At 37.4% G+C, this 20,769-nt stretch overlaps 1 protein-coding gene across 2 annotated transcripts in view; it reads right to left on the bottom strand.

Annotated features, from left to right (window-relative positions):
* Positions 1-20,769, bottom strand: part of DENND1B (DENN domain containing 1B) — a 157,238-nt gene that overhangs the window by 57,102 nt on the left and 79,367 nt on the right. For both annotated transcript variants that reach the window (XM_059822085.1, XM_059822084.1), the window contains exons 8-10: positions 17,909-17,968; positions 16,044-16,097; positions 12,709-12,819 (exon numbers count right to left, since the gene is read on the bottom strand). In XM_059822085.1, coding sequence (XP_059678068.1) covers positions 12,709-12,819; positions 16,044-16,097; positions 17,909-17,968 — 225 coding nt within the window. The remainder of the gene's footprint in view (positions 1-12,708; positions 12,820-16,043; positions 16,098-17,908; positions 17,969-20,769) is intronic.

Consider the following 20,769-nt stretch of genomic DNA (forward strand, 5'->3'; position numbering starts at 1 on the left):
CTTTGTGGAATGGATCAGCAGTTAAAGCTTTTACACGCTGGCTGTCTTGGACATTTAGACCGGTAAATAAAAATTATACTGTAATTTTGTACATGTATTTTTCCACTAAAAATGAAAAAAAATCATTATAAGACCATCACAGCAAAAATCACGGACAATTACAATTTGTACAGCATCGTTTGCTCAGCACTCAGATTAATATAACATGATTAAATATGGAAAAGAAGAGGGTCTGAAAGCTCCTGAGGGATATCATTAGGGCAAATTGCCAAAGAATGAAACATGAGCCAGTCAGGAGAGTCTGGAAGCTGCAGTAGTACCAAGGGACTTGAATGTTCGACAGTTGGAGCTTCAGTAATGTGTGAACTGCAGGTTAAGGTATCAGGAGACTCTGTTCACTGACACACAGAATGTCACTATTGACCAGTAAACTGCCCGAGCCTGACAGCTACACTACAGAAAGCCAAGTATATCATAATTCCGTATTTAAACTCTTTGTTTCAGAATAACATCTCGTTTCTTAGCTTTACATCAAACCTCTGCAATTAGTCTCATTTTAGACTTATAATAATGGCTATTTTAATAATAACTGTGTTGTTACTAAGAATTAATTGATTCAGGGGAAGAAATAAATGAGTATCTTATCCCTCTTCTACAGTGGGATTTATGAGTTTTATTTCCATATTACCTCTCTCTGTAGTTTAACTAACACTACTGATAGCACAGTCAAGCCGAGTATCATGTTTTTTGCTCTTTTACTCAAAATGGATATGGAATTACTAATTAGTATGTCCAAATACTATTGTACACAGTATATAAATTTCAAACTGCAACTACCTATATAAAAATTAGCATTTCATGTATTTCAATAACAGACTGAAATAAAGCTGAGCATACAGTTATACACGATATCCCCCAATGTATACAGCCACCTCCTCCTCCTCCTAATAGGCATTCTTAAATTATGAATTAAGATGACTATACTATTTGCATGAAGAAATATTTTCCTATCTTACACATAAGTCTGTGTTATATTTTAGTCCTCACTTCAACAGAGGAAGCGGATAGTTCCTTAAAAAAATTTGAAGATTTATTAACTGTCTTGTTTTACAATCTATATTTTAGCCTGGCACTCAGATTGGCATCTATTTAACATTTGTAATTAAAAAAAAAATCTACTAAATTTTAGCATTTCTAGCAGGGAAGTAAAGATTTGATTACTTACACATCAAGGTTTTGCTGTACTGTTCCTTGCTTTTCTATTTAATGACATCTTAATGCAACATCTTATTTAAACATCTACAACTATGCTGCTGCAGTAGGTTCCCAAACATTTTAGTATGGCATGAATATGTTTTATAGTTTCCTGGTGTATACAGCCTGTAATACAAGCAGCTATGAGATTCTGCTGCTCTTCAAACTGTCTGACATTTTAATACTGTGCCAACTCTGCCTTTAAGCAAATACTGATAATTACGGATTTCATATTAAAAATTGCACACTTTCTGGCAAATTCTCTTTTTGCCTTTTCTACTCTTTAAACAGTGACTGCATTTCTCAAATGAATTAGCTATTTAAATAACTTACCTCTTTAAGTGACATATTCACTCTTCTAAATAGAATGGGGACTACTGCAAATCTGGGAATAATGCTGCATGTCTTAAACAACCAGACAGTTCAAGAGATCTGACAAACATTCGGTGACCAGGTCTCTACCTAACTGCTTACATCAGAACACAGAGGTCTATAAAGACGACACTGGATTTGGAGGGGTGTCTGATGCATCTGCGCTTGGGAGTGGAGCCAGGCAGAGCCCCGGCAGGCACCCTGCCGAACACTGAAGGAGGAGATGGTAAGGCAGAGCGCGCAGCACAAGCTCCTAGGTGCAGAAACCAGCATCTGTTGCTTGACCAAATGGTGAGATCTTTTGCACAAAACAATTATCAAGATCCACCTTTTCAAAAAAATTTGTAAGAAGAGAAAAGCCATAGATCAGAAAAATCTCTCTTTCAAGACAGGTAGTCATTATCCTAAATTATCTTGAAGTCATCTTCAAGGCTGTGTATAACCTTACCTATTTTGCCAGCAACAACTGGAGATTATATCAACCGTGAACTGTGATCCCCTTAACAGATAAGCTTGTATATATGAGGTGAAAGCATCTGTCCAATACAGCTTGCTATATATTTACATATACACACAAATGTATCATTGCTCAACTCTGCAATCTGCTAAAAAAAAAAAAAGATCTTGAATTATAGCAGAACAGTGCTGCAGAACACAGTTACTGCAAATATGATAATTAGAGTTTTTGAGACAACAAATGATGTTGAGACATCCTCCTATAGTCCACTGCACTAGAAAAGACCTGCCAGAGTTGTGTTTCTATCCATAATAAACTGGGTGGGCAGTTTTTAAGTAAAGTTTTTGTCTGTTGAAACCCATTTGTCAATACTGAACAGAACTTTTAATATTTCTGCTTCCAACAATTTTCATTTTTTAGACTGTTTTTCTCCATTTCAAAGAAAGTCTTCTAGTTTAAACAACTTTTATTTCAAAAATAAATCTAACTATGGTTTTAAAATTGGTTTAAATAATGCGGTTTTAAATCACATAAACAAGACCAGTCAATTGACTTGAACTATTTAAAAAACAACTTCTAACAAAAAATTTCAATGTTCAACCCTCTAATAAATAGACAAATTTAATCTGAAATCCCTAGCATTTGCATTGGACATGAAAATAAGTTTCCTGTCCCATTCTATCAATAATGAATTTACTAACATTACTGAGTACAATTGAAAGTGTCAGACTGTTTCTGATCTCTTCTGATAAGACACTGCAGCCAGCATCACCATATAAGTTTTCATCACCCTGCAAGGAAAGTATGTGCTGTTTCCTCCAGAGTTTTGTAGTGATTCTGGTCCAATAATTTTTATCTTTGTCTCCTGAAAAAAAAAAAAAAATCCTGGAACTATGTGCCTGGTGATAATGCAGTCTCTCCAAACAGTGGGATACCACGTTACTAAGTTTGTTAGCAAAATTCATTACTGGGTGACAGTAAACTGATTACTACCAAATCCCTGCAAGACTGAAATAATGCACAAATTCTAGAGAATGATGAGTTACTTTCCACCTTGTGGCAATAAGCAGCCACTTGGGAAGACTGTTGTTCGAAATCTACGCACTGCTGAACAGGAACAGTCAGGAAAAGTTGTAGTTCAAGACTTGATCAAAGCAGGTTTACCTGCTCCTGGGAACACGAAGAGTGCAGCTCCTCCCTATCCCTCACGTGGACGCAGTAATTCTGACGTGTGTATCTTCTACCCCAATGCTCACTTCTATCAATGAGCCTTTCTACTCTGGATTTCAGAGGGACTGATGCCTTTTTCTTTTCTTTTTTTTTTCTTCCTAATTTTAGTTTTTGCTAAAACACTGTGACATGTCTAGAGCCATACTACTTTGGCTGAAAGATCTTCTGCAGACTCACATATTATACTTGCTTGATACCTATTGTTCACATAATTTCCATGAGTAACAGGAAAATAATTATTCTGTACCCTGCACAAAACTTACCTGGCAGTTATTTTCTATCTGTATAAGTTATTTTCTTCAAAGCCTTTTCTATAACCAAAGGTAAAAAGACAGGCAGAGCATAGGTGGCAAGATTTTTTGCACCGCAACGTGCAAACTAGAAAGACAGAAACTGATTAGCAGAATCTTGTCAGAAAGCCAAAAACAGCAACAGAAGTTAGACAAAATGCTAAAGTAAAATTAACCTGTGATACCGTACAACCTTTTAAAATCTACTGTAAGCAACTAAAGAACTACTGTGATAAAACCATTCCTGAAAAACCCTCAAACACTGTCAATCTCTGTCAACACCATGTCCAGAAATGGGTACTGGTGTGCTCTCTCCCTCCTCCCTCACAGTCCCATGGGGCCAAAGAACTGCTTCCCTCCCACTGCCTTGACCACACATATGTTGAAAGATGCCAAAGATTCTGTTTAGTTATCTCATCTACTTATTAATACCTACAGCAATAAATTGTATGGGATGGGTCACTGTTTTACCACAATTCCAGTAGCTACCATCAACCTGGACCAACTCTTATTGCTGTTACCCCAACACTCCCAGTTCACAAAAATTACTGAGAAACCACTATCCGCTTCCTGAAAGGGGAACAGTTGTACAGGTGAAAGGGAAGCCTCTCCTCTACATTATTACAACTCCTAAGACTACCAGCTTCGTTAGAGGGGCATCCATACCTAAACCTTGTTAGATGGGGAAGGAGATCAGGCCCCTAACCCATAACAGATCCTTAATGATTGCTAAGACCTACCTTCCCATCCATTTCTTGAATAGGTGGGAGAAGACTGCTGGGAAGTAAAAGTGGGAAGGAAGCACTTGCTTTCACCAGCTTACAACAGAGCGTAAATCCCTTCCCAGATCTAAAGAATAAACAGTTGGACTAAATCATATACTTAGTCCATTCTGCTCACATTGGTGAGCAGTCAGAAGTCACTGACGAAAAAAAATTTAGCAACAAAAGAGAACAGAATATACTGTCCAATCCATAATATCCAAAGCCACTTCTTAGGCATTTCTTTAAGTTAGCTCCTGGCTAATCGTTTCCCATCTGCCATCCCCATAATCTTCAAGAAGAAAAAGAGGGAGGACCTTAAATAAGCCTTAATGCATTTTCCTCCTGTTGGCAAGATGAGACCCCCAGCTCTCCTCTCTCACAGAAGGAAGAGAAGGGAAGGGAAATATATTTCCAGTCCACAGATGAAAAATTTAACTTTTTCTATTGTGAAAATTAGAAGTGAAAAAGAAAACACTAATATAAAAAACTTATTGTCTCCTGGGTTTGGTGGTTTTTTTTAAGTGTTATTCTCTTCCTTTTATCATTTCTGGGGGAAGGAAAGGGAAGAGAAGAGTGTTATTCATGAATTTGACAGCACTTCATACACAATCAATTTCATTCTTTTCTGGCAATTCTTGATTCACAAAGCAGCATTATGGCATCATTCTTGTGCATTAGTTTGGAAGGGAAAAGAAAAGACTGCAGACATGGTTTGTTCCTTGCCTATGGCTCCAGGAGTGACATGTTTCCCAATAATGGAAGCTGAGCAGAAAATAAAATTGAAGTGGTAGTAGACAGGTGAGTGCTTAACAAGGAATACCACTGGCATACTGTGCCTATATTAAAGACCTACACACACTTTTATAGATAATCAGAGGTATCTATATAACAAAATAGGTGTGGATGGCATAGGAAAAGACATGTAACTTGATTCAGTTACTCAATTTCTTCATCCCACAGAAGTTTTTTAGTATTTTTCATAGGTTGAAAATGAAAATTCTGGAAGTTAGTCGTCAGCTTTTATCCCTAACATGTTACAGATTAGGTTAACTAACAGGTCTCTTCTGGTATTTGTTTATCCTGTAATAAACTAATTATGCTTCTTTATATCATCTGTTCAATAACTTCAGTTTCCTCATATTTCTTCATTTCATCTCTGTACATTCTTGATAATTTGTTTATTCTCATTTTGACATTCATTTATTTCCTAACTTCTTTATCTCTTCCTCTCTCACAAAAACACAGAAGAACACAAACATATACATCTTTCTGTCCTTTTTCCTGACCATCTCCTGACTCCCCTTTCCTCCCCCCTTTATTTTATGACCTATTTCCATGGAGGAAGAGCTACCCTCCCATAAAACAAGGGAGTTTTGAAAGTGTTTCTTGTTTCTGAAAGGAGAGCTTGCAGGAAAACAATTTTTATTAACATTTCCTCCCCCAGAGTAACTCCATGGTATGTTCTTCTGCCATACACTAATTAAGAAGCAGCAGGGAGCAGCTTCTTTGTGAATAGCTGACAGACAACTTATTTACTGTGAGCAAGAGTAGAGATAACCACTGACTATGTTACAGTTCATCTCGTCATTGGTGAATTTTGGAAAAAAGGAGCAATAAAGCAGCAGCAACCATGAAAAAGGGGAAATCTTGCCATAATGGCACACCAGAACAGAGAGCTGGTATTACACTCACACACCCTTCAGTAACTCCTCTTCACCTCTTACGCTTCACACCATCGCCAATTACTTCAGTGGTACTTTTTTTAAGGGGTGAGACAGCTCTGGTCAACAGAATACAGACTCTTTCGCTTTCAATTCTCATACAGCCCAACCACAAAGGACTCAGTACTTAAAGGCTTCTTTTAGACTACATATGCCCACAGCAGTGTCTGCACTGGCTCTACACAGCATTTTGTTCTGGCAGTTTTTACTGAATTGCCAAAGATTACATGAATTGGAAAAAGAAATAACTTTTTCCCAGATTACGTTAATCTTGGATTTGTTCTTTTTCCTGGAAGTGCTAAGAAGTGAAAAATTAATTTTGTAATAAATGCGTAGATCTGTCTGTCTACATGCTTTTCTTTTACAGTGTGGGTATTTTTGTTTGTTTGGGGTTTGTTTTTTTCTTTTAATAAAGCCCAATGATACAGTTCTTCATGTTTTACATAGATGGCAGGTAACAGCAATCTGCTATTTTTAATTGGTTTTTTCCCCCTCTCATTAAAGAATTTTAATCATTTGCTGACCACACATGTCAATTTCTTTTCACAAATTCTTTCAATTATTTCTCCTAATATTATGCTGTGACAGTGGGAAAACTATTCTAAACTTCAAAACTGGGAGAGCTTTCCAGGTCTGGCTGTATATCCTAATCACATTTTGATTCCATATTGACATCCTGCAGCTTCATTGCTAGAAGTATGTACACTCCCTACGGGTGTCCCAATGGGACCTTAACTGCACCCACAACACACACCTCTGCCCAGTTTATCTTAGGCTGCTTACACCTGAACTATAAAACCAAAAAATATTAAACACCACTCCTCATTTACTCCCAGACCAAATGATCTAATTGACCTAATATTCCAAAATGAATTCTAATTGTGCTTCTGGGAGCTCAGTGAGTATCAGCAGAATGTCTGTTCTGCCTTGCAAGTTAAAGATAAACTCCCATCTATTTCTTGTTTTCCAAGAACTGAATTTAGCCCTTGCACATTTCCGCCCACTACGCACTACATGACAGGAATTTGAGATATGAATTAAATTTTAAATCTATATTTTTTTCAATTATTGGAACAGTATTATTTACAATGGATCTGCCATACACTCCATAAATACATTTATAGATAAAATTGTGACTGCACTACAGTGCACAATTAAAATAAATTAGATGTTATAGTTCGTTTAATCGGAACTGGGAGCATTACCCTAGCATAAGGCAATATGAGGATGTCACTAAGCTTTATGACAGCTCCCAATGCCACTATTTTCTCCAACATGGAATGCCTGTAAGGAGCCAATTGTTCCACTGTCTTGGAACCTTAGTTTGCACCAGAGAAGTAGCTCCATAACTAGCCAGCTTTGAACTCAGAAACATAAAAATACAAAAGAGGAGCTTTCTGTCTTTCCAGGCTCCACACTAACGTGCACTGTGCTCCAGAACCACATCCCCATGATCTGGCCTAGTCACAAAGCGCTGCTTGGCAGATTTTTTTAACCTTATCCATGAATCTCCAACATGTAAACCGCAGAGAGATTTAAGTGAAGTGAGAGAAATACGCAACCACCACAGTTGTTTTCTGATTCAGTTGACAATATTACTGCCTTGAGACATATGGATTTCGGAGTAAACTCAAGAATCTTGGATTTAGGGTTGGATGCAGGTCAGAAGCAATTCACAAGGATATATTCAGCGTAAGGGGTGTTTCGCTTTCTCTAGCAGCTGGTGTTACATTCTCCAAGGAGGCTCCACGTCTTCCCAGAGCCTGAGCCACCATGGATAGGGTGACCATACCTGAACAACACTAACGAGGGAAAGAACATGAAGCCACCGCTCAGTCCAACTCACTATGGTGAATGAGGGCAACTGCAGAAAGCTCTCTTTGCATATAAGCAACAGTAGAAGTGATTCCACAAATGTACATTTGTGTGTCAATTTATATTCAGTGCTCCTTCACCACAAAAAAAAAAAAAAGGCAAAAAATAAAATCTGTATCTTTTATTGACATATACGTTTGTTTTTATAGGGATCACCAAAGAAACCTACAGCCAGCGCAAAGCAGAACTTTGTAACCCCCATGCTCTCAGACACATCAGACTTGTATTACCTGAAACAAATACTGGTCAAAATGGAGATAATGTTTAGACATTTGCTTTAAAGTGTAGCATCCTTTCCACCTGCCAGTGTAGGCCGCAGAAGATACACTCGAGTTAGCATATTACTGACAAGATGATGAGAAAGCTCCTGTCAGACATGGACCAGCCGGGTGTTTGAGACAAAACGCACAGCCCCAGCTGACTAGTTAGGGAAAGACTGGTGAGGTACAATTACAGAGGCATATGACAAGCTTTCATGCTTGAGTGACTTGAGAACCGATGACATGGCTTTAAACAGCAATCCTTCCTACCTCCGGTCACAAAACAGCAATAAGTCAACTGATGCACTGTTGTAAAATCATGATTTATTCCTTTGCTTTGAATACATGAGAGTGTGGTATGATGTTCTGGTAGACTACCACAGCAGGTGCACTTGGGGCCGAAACATCTAGGGCCTGCCTCCAGCATGCATAAAATCAATGCTGTAGTTCAGCCTTGCTGGAAAAGCCATCCCTGGCACTTTAATAATTTATAGAAAGACTGAATTAAAAAATTATTTGTACGGAAACCCGTACAGCTCCGTGCAACTAAGAAGAACACATGCAGATGCAGTTACGTCTGAGAAAATGGTGCCGTGCAAGAACATACAGCATGACATTTAGGAAAGGTCTTCCTTTTACAGCTGAAGTAAAACAACTAACAGTCATCTCTGTGAATAGATCAATTCCTTTGTTTCATTCATCCTTTCATTTAATCCAAAGCCATATAATTTGTTTCTCTTTCACAGTTTAATGTTCAAAAGCGAGAAATGGTAATTTTTGCTACAAACAGATCTTACAGGCTAGCTGAATCCATCTCACTCTAACACTAAGCCTGAAGCAAGCTGTGAGGTTAGTGATAATCACATTATTAAAGTGGTTGGAAAGTCAAGCTAATAAAAGAATCAATAGTTAAGGCAAATAATGACCAAAAGCTACTACAGAAAGGAGTGGTGGGAAGTCTCCACTTATATCTTGGTAGTAATTGGAGGGCAAGTAGACAAAGATCTCCACCAAAGCAGTTTTTAAAGCGGGTAAAACCACAGAAAAATCACTTTGAAGAAAGATGCAAAGAATACATAACAACTGCAAAAATCAGAAGATGCATATAAAATAAAGCCTGCTTGGCTGAAATAAACTATGAGCTGACAATGGAAACACACCCTCAGGATAAAATGGTACTTCTCTTTTTCATTAAAAAAAAAAAAACCTCTACTCAACAGCTTAAAATAAGCGACCTTCTTTTCTCTTTCTCTTTTTTCCTCCAAAGTAAACCTTCTTTTTAAATACAGCATCATTTTTCCTCCTTTTTCCATAACAGGACTGTTCCTTGAGTATAATGAAAGCATGAAATTCATAGGGCAGAAATGCTAGACAAAGAATTCCTGTCCGAAAGTAAGTGTAGTTTTCCATTCCTGGCCCCCCACAAGAAGAGCGAGGAGAAAGTGAGCAAGGCCTTGAATTATGCCTTTTGTTATCAGTCACTGCCCTGAGATAGTGAACCGAAACAGAGCTGATAACTCGAAGGTGACATCACAACCCAGTCTTCATGAACTGACATAAACACTTGATATTCAGTTAACCCCAAAGATAAGGCACAACTCCCTTAACAGAAAGTTGTACTTGATAGCACTATTTTTGAACAAATAATCTTTTCAAGTATCAAGTTGTAATTTACGAATATTAAAACACAACCTTTGCAACACAAAGTACCAGTCTGCTGTGTTTTGTACACAATAGTAAAACAGCACAAAGCTAGCAAATGCTGACGTCCAAATACGGTCCATTTGCTTATTTGTATTAAGCAATCCAACATTTTAAAGAAGTATCTTATGCCAAAAACACATTTAATCATTCTTGGCATTTCAATTAAATTCTTACACAAGATACTGAGAAGTGTTTAATTCACTTTTTCAACTATATTGCTGTGTAAAGAAGCAAGCGTCGCATCAGTCCTGTTCTGTTTATGAAAGAGATTAGCAGGTAGCAGTTCTCACTGAAGTTCCTGATAAGCCAGCTCTATTTTTCTGTTTTACCAGAATTCACTAGTGCAAGTGAAAATTAACCCACTCCTACATCAAAAGTGGATCCAACATGATGTGGCAGCAATTTCATTCAGCTATGACTTAAGTAATGCTAGCAGACTGAAAACGTTTCCAGAAGAAAGTGAAACTGATGTGCTATCTCTTTTTGGACTTGACCTGCAATCTACTATTTACATTCACACCTTGGGGACATTCTTCAGGACATCCAAATGCCACTACAGATGTCTGCTATTGCTACCTATCCTTGTCCAGGAGAGTGATATAAATTACGTTCTAGTGAGGACACCATCAAGATGACTATTAATTCATGAAAAGGTTTGGAATAAACAGCTGAATTTTGAACAAAGTTAAAAATTCTCACAACCAGCAAATTGTACCTGTTGTTCTGTAATGACTTCCAAAGAGCTTGGAATCTGAACATAGAAATAAAGTGGTCTAGATCAGCGCAGTGTGATTCTGATACCTCCTCTTCTCTTGTCATATCACAGCAACAGAGATCAGCTGAGATGTTCAGCCTAACAAAACCAAGCCTTAAGAGGATGCAAGTGTGGGCTGAAAGTACAAATCTAAATCGTGTTAAGCAGACAGACACGTGCCCACCTGCAGAATGAGTCTTCCACAGGCACAGAGCTGCCATCATGATTCCCATCTCCTCTCTACTGGAGCAGTAAAAGAGGTTTGACTGGGTCATCATTGGAGTTGAGGGGGTTTTTATGGTGGTTTTTTGTTTGTTTGGGGGTTTTTTGTGGGGTTTTTTTAGTTGGGGTTGTTTGTTTGTTTGTTTGTTTTTTAAATATAGCAAACTGGGTCCCAGACTGGCAAATTGGGGGGAAAAAAAAAAAAAAAAAGAAGTTTGATTCTACTGTTCTGCTTCATCATGTGAACTTCTACTAAGCCAGGTTCTTTGAAAGGGCTTTCCCTTGAAATTCGCCTCGCACATTTGGGTGGTCTTTTTACTGCTATAACACCCAATACTTCCCCCAGCCATTTTGGGGGGTGGAGGAAAGAAAAAAGTGTCATAGAATATGGAAATTTCCTAAGATAAAGTAAAAACTTTGGTGGTACAAAAATATATCATAGACTAGTAATTTGAAGACTGCTTATATTCATTCACTATTTATTTTTCTGGTTTTCAGTTGTTCGTGTGGCCTCTGCTTATATGACACCATGTTTCCTTTACTCTCCAATCACCATGGCCTGACTTAGCTCCATATTCTGCAAACCACTGGTAAAGTGCTGTCTTTGTGCATTCCCCTAACTGCAACGGTGGACTGCAGGTTCAGGGACCCAACAGTTTTATAATTGCTACTACCACGTAGAGTTGTCAAACCTGTCAGCCTTTGACGGCGATTCTGAATGTTCTCTATCTTCACTTTACTTTTGACTCAAAAGAATTTAAAGGGGTTTTACCCATTATTTATAATTCAAAAATTCTCACTCCTTACATGCACGCGTATGTACTGGAAATCGGCACCTGAAAGTCTTTGAAAATACTAATTTTTAGTAAAATATCCAACCTTGTACCTATGTGCTGAAAATAGCTGTTAATCTATTTGGTAGTACAATTAGCAGTGTTCAGGAACATAAAGTCATATATTAAACAAAATGCTTTATGCAGTACTATTGAAAAAAAATAAATGGTATTTTCAATGACTGTGCTTAACAGGCTAAAGATTCTGCAAGACATACGTACTCTACGATGAAAGTTGGTTATAAAGTGACAGTCTTGTACTAATGCAAAATTATTCTTGGGAATATTTTCAAAATATAGGGTTTTTAAAAACTTGTAAGATTCTGTGAAAGGTAAAACAAAATAACATCTGAATATTTAGGTATACTTTCAAAATGAAACACAACATTATTTTATTAAGCAGTCTAAGCAGGCATAAGGGGGAAAAAAACATTTTAATGGGAGCAGTAGCCTAAAATCTTTAATAAAAAAAAAAAACGCTATTTTGAGTTGTACATTATTATCAGTCTGAAGAGCTGCTCCAAATCAGAGCTATTATAGTATGCACTCCCAAACCACTCTAACAAAGATGAATCTACCTATTACCAGGTTAGGATAGCTGCTATTATTATGGACCCTTGATTTCTTTCAAGTAGCTCCAATGGAATAAGCCACAAGTGAATAATAAAGATCTTATAATAGCCCTTAAGAATTCTTTTTAGGTTAGAAGGCACAGAAATGAACTCAGGAGAGTTAAAGAACTCTCATCTCTTGATAAGAAAAATAATTAACCTGACTTAATGTATCTGAGTAGTTCTTATATAAATCAGACTTTTGTACTTCAAGAGCCAGACTAAAACCATATATCAGAAAAGTATGTAGATATTGTCTTATAAGTACACATGGAACATATCTAAAACCACAAAGGTCTGCAGGTCATTTTGTGAAATGTTCAATCTATTCTACTTAAAAGGAGATGTGTGAAGTACTTACAGTGCTTAGTTTGCTAGAGGTAATAATGAGTCGTCTCTCATGCAACATACTAGCATAAAGTTGCAGCATGTTGTTCACATCCACAGCAACGAAATATTCAGTGAGGTTTCTCTGTTTAAATAAACAAGATGTTAACAATATAGCAACAGTAGTAGGTAAGTGGAACATTTTACATATTACTTACAAAAATTTTTGTCCAATTAGTAGGTGGGAAAAAAAAACAACCCAAAACTATAAAAGAAATCCCTTTGCATTAAAATTTGTATGCTTTAAGAATAATTGATTGGGTTTTAAAGCCAATGAAAAACTAACTTTGGTGTAAGTTATTAATATTTTGCTCATTTGATTATGCTTGTGAATTTAGATTTGCCTTTTTTAAATTTGAAAAAATACGAATTTTGGTATTATATCAATAGCGCCATATGCTATTAAGGTAACCATTACTTCCAACCCAGGAACATATCTTCCACCACTGCAGTAACTGTTCTGTCACAGCTACTGTGCTATTTTGCCAAGCTCTCCCAAAGTCAACACATTTTATTCTACTTCAAGTACAGCAAAACAGCTTATTGAAAAACACCAAGCTTTTGCTTGAGCTGTATGCGCCAGGACATCAAATGTCCAGCAGCACTGGTAGAAGGTACTGGGTCCTTCCCGCAGCTACCCTTTTCGCCCCTAATAAGAACCCCACTGCCATCCGCACTACGGGGTTTAATGAAAAGCAGCACCTCTTATTTATAGCTCAGACAATACATAACTGGGGGGGAAAAGAGAAAAAGGCGGAGGGGAGGATCTCTGTGTTCCAGCTGAACTTAACGGTATTTCTGCATGGCATAGTACCAGAGACATACAACTTCTGAATAAGCTAAAACAGCTACCAGCAAAAACACCTAGGAAAACAGCAAATTTTTGTAAATGTTAGAGAATACATATGAAAATATACTAATACTTCCCACAATATACAAAACATTTGATCTCACACATTCGTTATTGTATCTGCAATCAGAACTCTTACTCATCTCTTCTCAGGAACGTTAATGTCTATCAACTATATGCCCCAAACCAAGAATAGAAATCTGAACAGTGGAACTGTTAGTCCACACTGGAGGTGGCCAATGCATGGCAGCAAGGTAACACACCCCTGAAAAAACAGCAAGGGCAAGACAAGTGGTAAAGTCTTCAGAGCAGGGTGACCCCCGACTGCTGGCACCCCCGCGGCAGGGGCTGGACACAGCAGCTGGCTGCGGCCTCTCCGCAGTTAGGGAGCGTGGCGTGGGGCAGAGCTGCTGTTCACCAGCTGCTGATTTATCTCCTTACGACTCTACTATATGAAAAGCTAACTTCAGTTAAACCCCGGATGACGATCAGAAGGTTTACCTCCTTTGTGGATAATTATTAAATAAATAAAAAAAAAGATACTGAAGAAACAAATGAAGATCCAACTGAAGATCCATTTTCATGTAAATTTAGAAATGCATTATTAATTCAAAGACATGGAGTATAGTGTTATTCTTGGTCCGTGACACATAAAATTTTGGAAGAGAAAACCAAGAACTTTAAGGCTACAAACACTCCATTTAGAAAGAAACTCTGGTCTTTCAAGTGCTACTTTTAACTGGTTGTCAGAGGCTGATGCACCATGATAACATGAGTCCAGTTTTCCTTGGACACCCTCTAACACTAGTTGATAATGGTATGATGATTCTGTGTTGCAAAAGCTGTGGTAAAAAGAGTTTGCAGTCTTGTACAGACCAATGTATCTTTGGGAGACAATCACAGTTATTTCTGCATTACATCTGAAAAGTTACTGCCCCTGAAATACGTGAATCTTACAACAAAGAATAAGAAAATTCATTTTACTGGTAATTTACTGTAATTACCTCATGTCTTCACTCCCTGCATGTTCTAAACCTCCATTAGTACCGTACTATTTTCATTCATACTGGAAGGATGAGACTTTCATAAATGGAGTAAAAAATAATTATAAAAAGGCACCTTGAAAATTACTTTTCCTTTCTCCCACAGAGTCAGAAAAATAAATCCGCAGTGGCACCATTGCAAGATCCTCCATCAGCCAGAGGCCCAGAGTGAAGCTTCCCCACATTTTCTTCAAGTTGAACACATAACACACCTTCTAACCTCCAAAGCTCTGTTTTATTAGAACCCCAAACAACAAGCTAGAACAAGACAATTCTTTAAAATAGAGGAATTCAACCCACAGGATGAAACAGATGAAAATAAACATTTAAAAACTAAGGCCTATCCTGCCCAAAGAACCCTTGCAACAAGGGTCCTCCCTTTTACTCCTCTACCCAGCAACCTCCTGCAGTTTTCTGCATTGCAACAAGGGACACACCATCTCTCCTGGGTCCCTGGCGCAGACTCCCTTCCACCACCACAGACATACCCACAGGCCTCCTCTCCGCTCCGAAAACCCCACCGCTCCTCGCCAGCCTAGGTCTCCCCGGCTCCGTTTCCTTCCCTCACCCGTCCCACCCTGCGGCCCAGGAGCTGCTGCTCAGTCGGGACGCTGAGGGGCACAACCTCCACAACATCTACCAAGGACGAGTTCTGCGGTACTGCATGATTTTGTACTGCAGTGAACCCCCCAACAGCTTAACTTTCAGAAGGAAGTTATTATTTGAAAGTGTAAAAATACACATCTATACATCCATAGTCAATTCCAGATTTAAATGCAGGAGTGGAAAGCAGAAAGTTTCAAAGCTCTTTTATTAGATGTTATCCAGCTAAACACACCATGGAGAATGTGATCTGAGATTTCACATTTGCAATCTACCCACAGCACCATCAAGGATTTAGCCTCTACAGAATGCAACTCTTCACAAAAAAAGTAACAACCACCACCACCACCACCATTCCTGGTGCATGGTTACCATCCAAACGTCAGCAGGTACAGCATGTTTTCCGAAAGCCTGAAACAATGCCTTCTTACACAAACAATAACTGCGTATCTTGATAGCTGAATTTGCAGCTTAGCAATGCAGTGTTTAAAGGGCAGGTATTCAAATAACAAGATGCAGCAGTAGAATATATTTTACATAAATAATGCCAATACATGCCAACAAGCCAAGTAATTATGAAGAAAGGGTGGATATAGCAGTGGTCAGAAATGCCCTGTTAATGCTTTAAAATGGGTTAGTGATGAATGCAACAGTAACTACTACCTAAAGGTTGTAATCATAGACATTAATCATATTCTAAAAACAGCCTTGGGAAAAAAAACATCTCCTATTGATAAAAGCAGAGTTCAGCCCTACCCACAGAATGAGGTTGATACTTCTCCTAAATATTTAAAAAAGAAACTGCATACTTACGCTTTCAGGGATTGTTGGCAATCCAGTTACATCAGGAGTAATGAAATATGAGTGCTAATCAATGGGGAAAAATAATTAATAATTTATGCACACAGAAACCAAAAATTCTTTTTTAAAAGAATCCAGCATTTAGAATTTCCAACCCCATCTTTGTTTAAGCAAATAGCCGTATTTCCAATAGCATTCTTACCCCTACTAGACAAAGAATTAAGCAGATAATGACACGAAATGACAAGCTCTGTTCAGCACAGCACACAAACCAAGGGAACAAAACACTGGGCTGCAGTTTTGAAATAACACTGAAAGTAAGCCAGCTTTAAATGTTGTCATGAGCTTGAGAGTAGTATTGATTAACTTAAGCATTGATCTAAAAATTGCAACCATAAAAAAAAAAGTTAAAGGACAAAATGTAAATTTAGAATGGAAAAGGAAAAATCATTCACATGAGAAAATTAATTAGAATAGAAATATTATTACTTCTATGCATTCTCTTATCTTTCCAAACATCTTTGAATCAAAAATGTGCTAACAGAAATGCAAGGTCTGACAGCTTGAGATTCCGCAGTCATTTATTAAATAAATTAGCAATTTTATGCATCTTAGTTTGAGGCCATCTAGGATGTAAATATAAAACGGATTAAACTAAAAACACATGTAATTTAAATTATTCTCATTACTCCAGTGCTTTTAGTAGTTATCAGACACGGATTTAGCTCAGTAATTTTAAGGCATTTTTGCATATTAGTCTACATCTTGAAGGACAAAAAAGCCTTAAGTGCATACTAAGTAAATGTGATAATTACTGACTTTTTAGCTTATATTTGTTTATAACAGAATTTTGACATTTTTTGTAGACTTTGTTTTTACAATGTATTTTAAAATTATAATTAACAACACAAAGACATAGTTTGTTTTCAAGTCAAACTTGAAAAAGATACACCAAAACATAAAGGAAGTCTATAAGATATTAAATGTGTCTTGTGTTCCAGCAAAAAAAAAAATTTATTAATACTATTAACTCTGTGTAGGAGACTTATTAAACCAGCTTGATACATTTAATAGAAAATTTTTCCCACAAATTAGGTCATTTGGCAATAGTTAAAAATTTAAGAAAAAAAAAAAGGCTTAAAAAAAGGCATCCCATAAACATCATAGCACCTGCACAGTAAATATCCCAGGTTATTGTTTTGCAACAGAGAAAAAAAGCTAAGATTTTTTTTCCCTACTCGAGAACAGGAAAATATTCAGATTAATGGAATGCCTACATTCTTCAGAAGTACAGTGAGAACAGAAAATTATTCCCTATATGTAATAAGGTCACAGAATATTTATCAAAAGATTTCTGAGTAATGAAGTTAATAACTTAGAGAAGTAATTATTTATAATTAACAAAGTAATAATATTTCACTCATTAAACAAAAAACGAAGTTAGAACTATGAGAAGCAAAGACCCATTACTGCAGTCATTAAGAGTCATAAAGCAGCAAGAATAATGTGGTATGGAGTCCTTGCACATCTTTGTGAATTCCCTTAGGAAGATGTACAACCTTGGAAGACATACTAAATTAATAGGTGCTGTCCTGTATCAAGTCTTCTCTAAAAATGACACTAGAAAATGCAAGTTTTGTTCTTCAATTTAAGAGTCTGATTTTGGTTGCGGTTTTTACGAAAGGATTGACGCACACACACGTAGCTCTGATTTAAACAGAATAGGTACATTAGTAGACTGTTCTTTTAGGCTAAAGACAGCAGCAGAATTTCCCAAAGGACAGGTATAAATAAGCCTGAAATCAAAAGAGATATCCTATAGCAATTAATTATTTCTTTAATTACAATAGGCTTTAGATAGTGCCTTTTAAACTCACCGACACAAGACAAGGCTGTTTTTTCAAAACTTGCTCACTTGCAAAAATCATCTCTTGGCTCTTATGCAAGATGAGAGAAAGATTGAACAATTGATTTTTTAGTTTTCCAACAAAAAGGCCAAAGCTGACTCTAATGCTTGTAATATTCCATGTTTAAAATACTGGCTGAAAATATGTTTTATTCTTTGTATTCCTCCCCCATTTGAACTCAGACTTAGCTACCTTTCCCAAAAAAAAGGGAAAAAAAAAGGAAAAAGAAAAAAAAAGAAAAAAAAAAGAAAAAGAAAAAAAAAGGGGAAAAAAAAGGGAAAACACTTTTGTTAGCCCTCTATGGGAGAAATAAAAGTGACCCAAACTATATTTAAGCTCAGGTTTCATAGAACGAATGATCACCCCTCAAATTTCAGCTGCAGAATATTTGTTACCAGGACTGAGGTGAGAGTAGAACTTGGTCCCTAACTGGACCAAGTCATTCTGGTGTCCTCGTGACCAAGGATTACTAGGAAACACCATGCATCCAGACACTGGGCATAACTTATGCATGATTATACACATGCAATCCTAAGTACTGTTGTAGTTTGCCATCTAAACTCTGCTTCAACGTCTATAAGCCTTACCCTGCAGCATACCTGAGTAAATGGGGGGAGGGATCTTTTTAATTCTGCATCATGAAATTTGAACTAGACTTATCCTGGCACAATGAAAAGCCACCTCATGACGTCATTTCTACAATTATTTTTCAGACTGCAACTTCTTTTTAAGTCTATTACTACTGACGGTTCCAGTCTAGCTTATTTACAATATATGAGGAGCAGCACTGAGCATTACAAAACCAGAGATGCCTATAGATCCAAGAAGCTTTCTGATTTAGGCTAACCTATTCCTTTCCGCTCTGCCCCGTCTGAAGCCGCAATATTTGCTCAACTGTACCTGTATTCAAGCATTTGGCAAGAGGCCTGCATTTAGACAGTCATTGTTCAGCTAAAAAGATTACAAAACTCTGACGTAACAAGTTACTGGGATCAAGAGACAATTGAGAAAAAAAAAATTTCCAAATCAGATAATATTGAAGTAAAACCAGCAAGCATCAACTTTACTGCAAGCAATTTGTCACCCCAGTGTTGCCAGCTCTATTCACCACAACATCCATTTCCAGATTCATCACAACATTCATTTTGAGGTAGTCGAGTTCTATGCAAGATGAACTGCAACACTGATAACAGCAGGCAGTAACACTTCACCAGAAATGCAAGGAAAAGTATCTTTAAAACTTCTCTATGTCCCTCTGAAACACAGTAGGATTTTTAAAGGACTTTATAAAAGATTTTAGAGTTGTCAGATGAGAATTGGTTATAACATTGCAATTAATGATAGCAAAATATTATTTGATATACAGAAGTATTCTTGGCAAAGGCACTATGAACTGAAAAATAACCTGAAAATATACACTGACAACAGAAAGCAAAAAACTTAGCAACAGAAACAATTCCGACTACAGCCTCAAAACCAGTACATTGTTCTGGTGAAAAACACCACACAAGACTGGAAGGACTTCCAGACACAGTGGATCAGCACTGTTCAAGGGGGAAAAATATTGGGCTTCTACAGCCTAGTGAAAGAAGCATAACAAGGAATCTGAAATATGACAGATTAAAATAAAATAAAGGTAGCATTATGTTAAGCAGCAAGGATGAGTAACTACTGGAATGGAAATGGTAGACTCTCCGTTTCTGTATGCCTTCATAATAGGGCCAGATGCTTTTCTAAAGTCTGTGCTTACTTCACTCAAAGTACTGGGCTCAATTCTAAAATAAATGCGTTAAAAGTAACAGGAAATGACACAAATAAGGTCAAGATAAATAATCTAATGGTCTTTCAGTATATGCGTAAGGGAAGCCTTTACAAAATCACTTCTTTCTGTGCCCTGCAAACTGTGATAGTTCAATCAAGAAACAGTTATTTGCACACAGTTACTTATGCATGCAGTAATTGTACAGATGCTGTGAACATGAACAATGTCTTGGAGACAGCAGAGGCTCTGTATTGGCTTTACATTTCATGCAGACTCTACAAATGTATTTACACATGCATTCATATGCTATTTCTGTTAAAAACTTCAGGAACATAAAACAGTGACAGGGTCCCTTTTTGATGTTTCTGCAGCAACACCACCTTGCCATACTACCAATGTCCAGTCCCACATTATGAAAAGTCAGAGCACAAAAGCAAGGTAGGCATGGACACATTCTTTCACCTAGATGTGCTGAAAGTTTCATGGAACACAGTACAATTCTCCTACCATCTTTCCTACAGCATTTTTGCATGATCAAGCAAAACTAGGAAGAAGGGGAAGAAAGATGGGAAGGAAGCCAGCTTACACAGATTTTTGTCCAATCCTGCGAGTCTACCTACTCAGACATAAGAGGCTATAAAACAGAGTTACTGTCTCCCAATTCACAGCAGGAGAAACCAAAATTATCTACATGAAACAGCTGAAAGCACAAAAAAGTAGTTCTAGCACTGCCAGATCCCACTGCAGTTTACATTCTCATCCATAGAGGAAAATTCAAATTTCTGCTTCTTTGTGACTATGACTTTAAGAGAACAACGTGAGACAGAGACAAATTCTGCTTCTTTGTGACTATGACTTTAAGAGAACAACATGAGACAGAGACAAATTCTGCGGGGGGGGGGGGGGGGGGGGGCGCGGGGGGGCACGGCGCAGGGGGGGAAAGGTTGCCCAAGCCAGTTAATGATGGGAAGCAACATAAGTTTACTCTTTACAAAGGGTTTGGGTTTTTTTGTTTCAACCTTACTTACTATTTCATAGTGAATAATAGGAGTAGGAGTTAAACAGAGAA

This window comes from Gavia stellata, chromosome 10, assembly GCF_030936135.1.
Source record: "Gavia stellata isolate bGavSte3 chromosome 10, bGavSte3.hap2, whole genome shotgun sequence".
Lineage (NCBI taxonomy): Eukaryota > Metazoa > Chordata > Aves > Gaviiformes > Gaviidae > Gavia > Gavia stellata.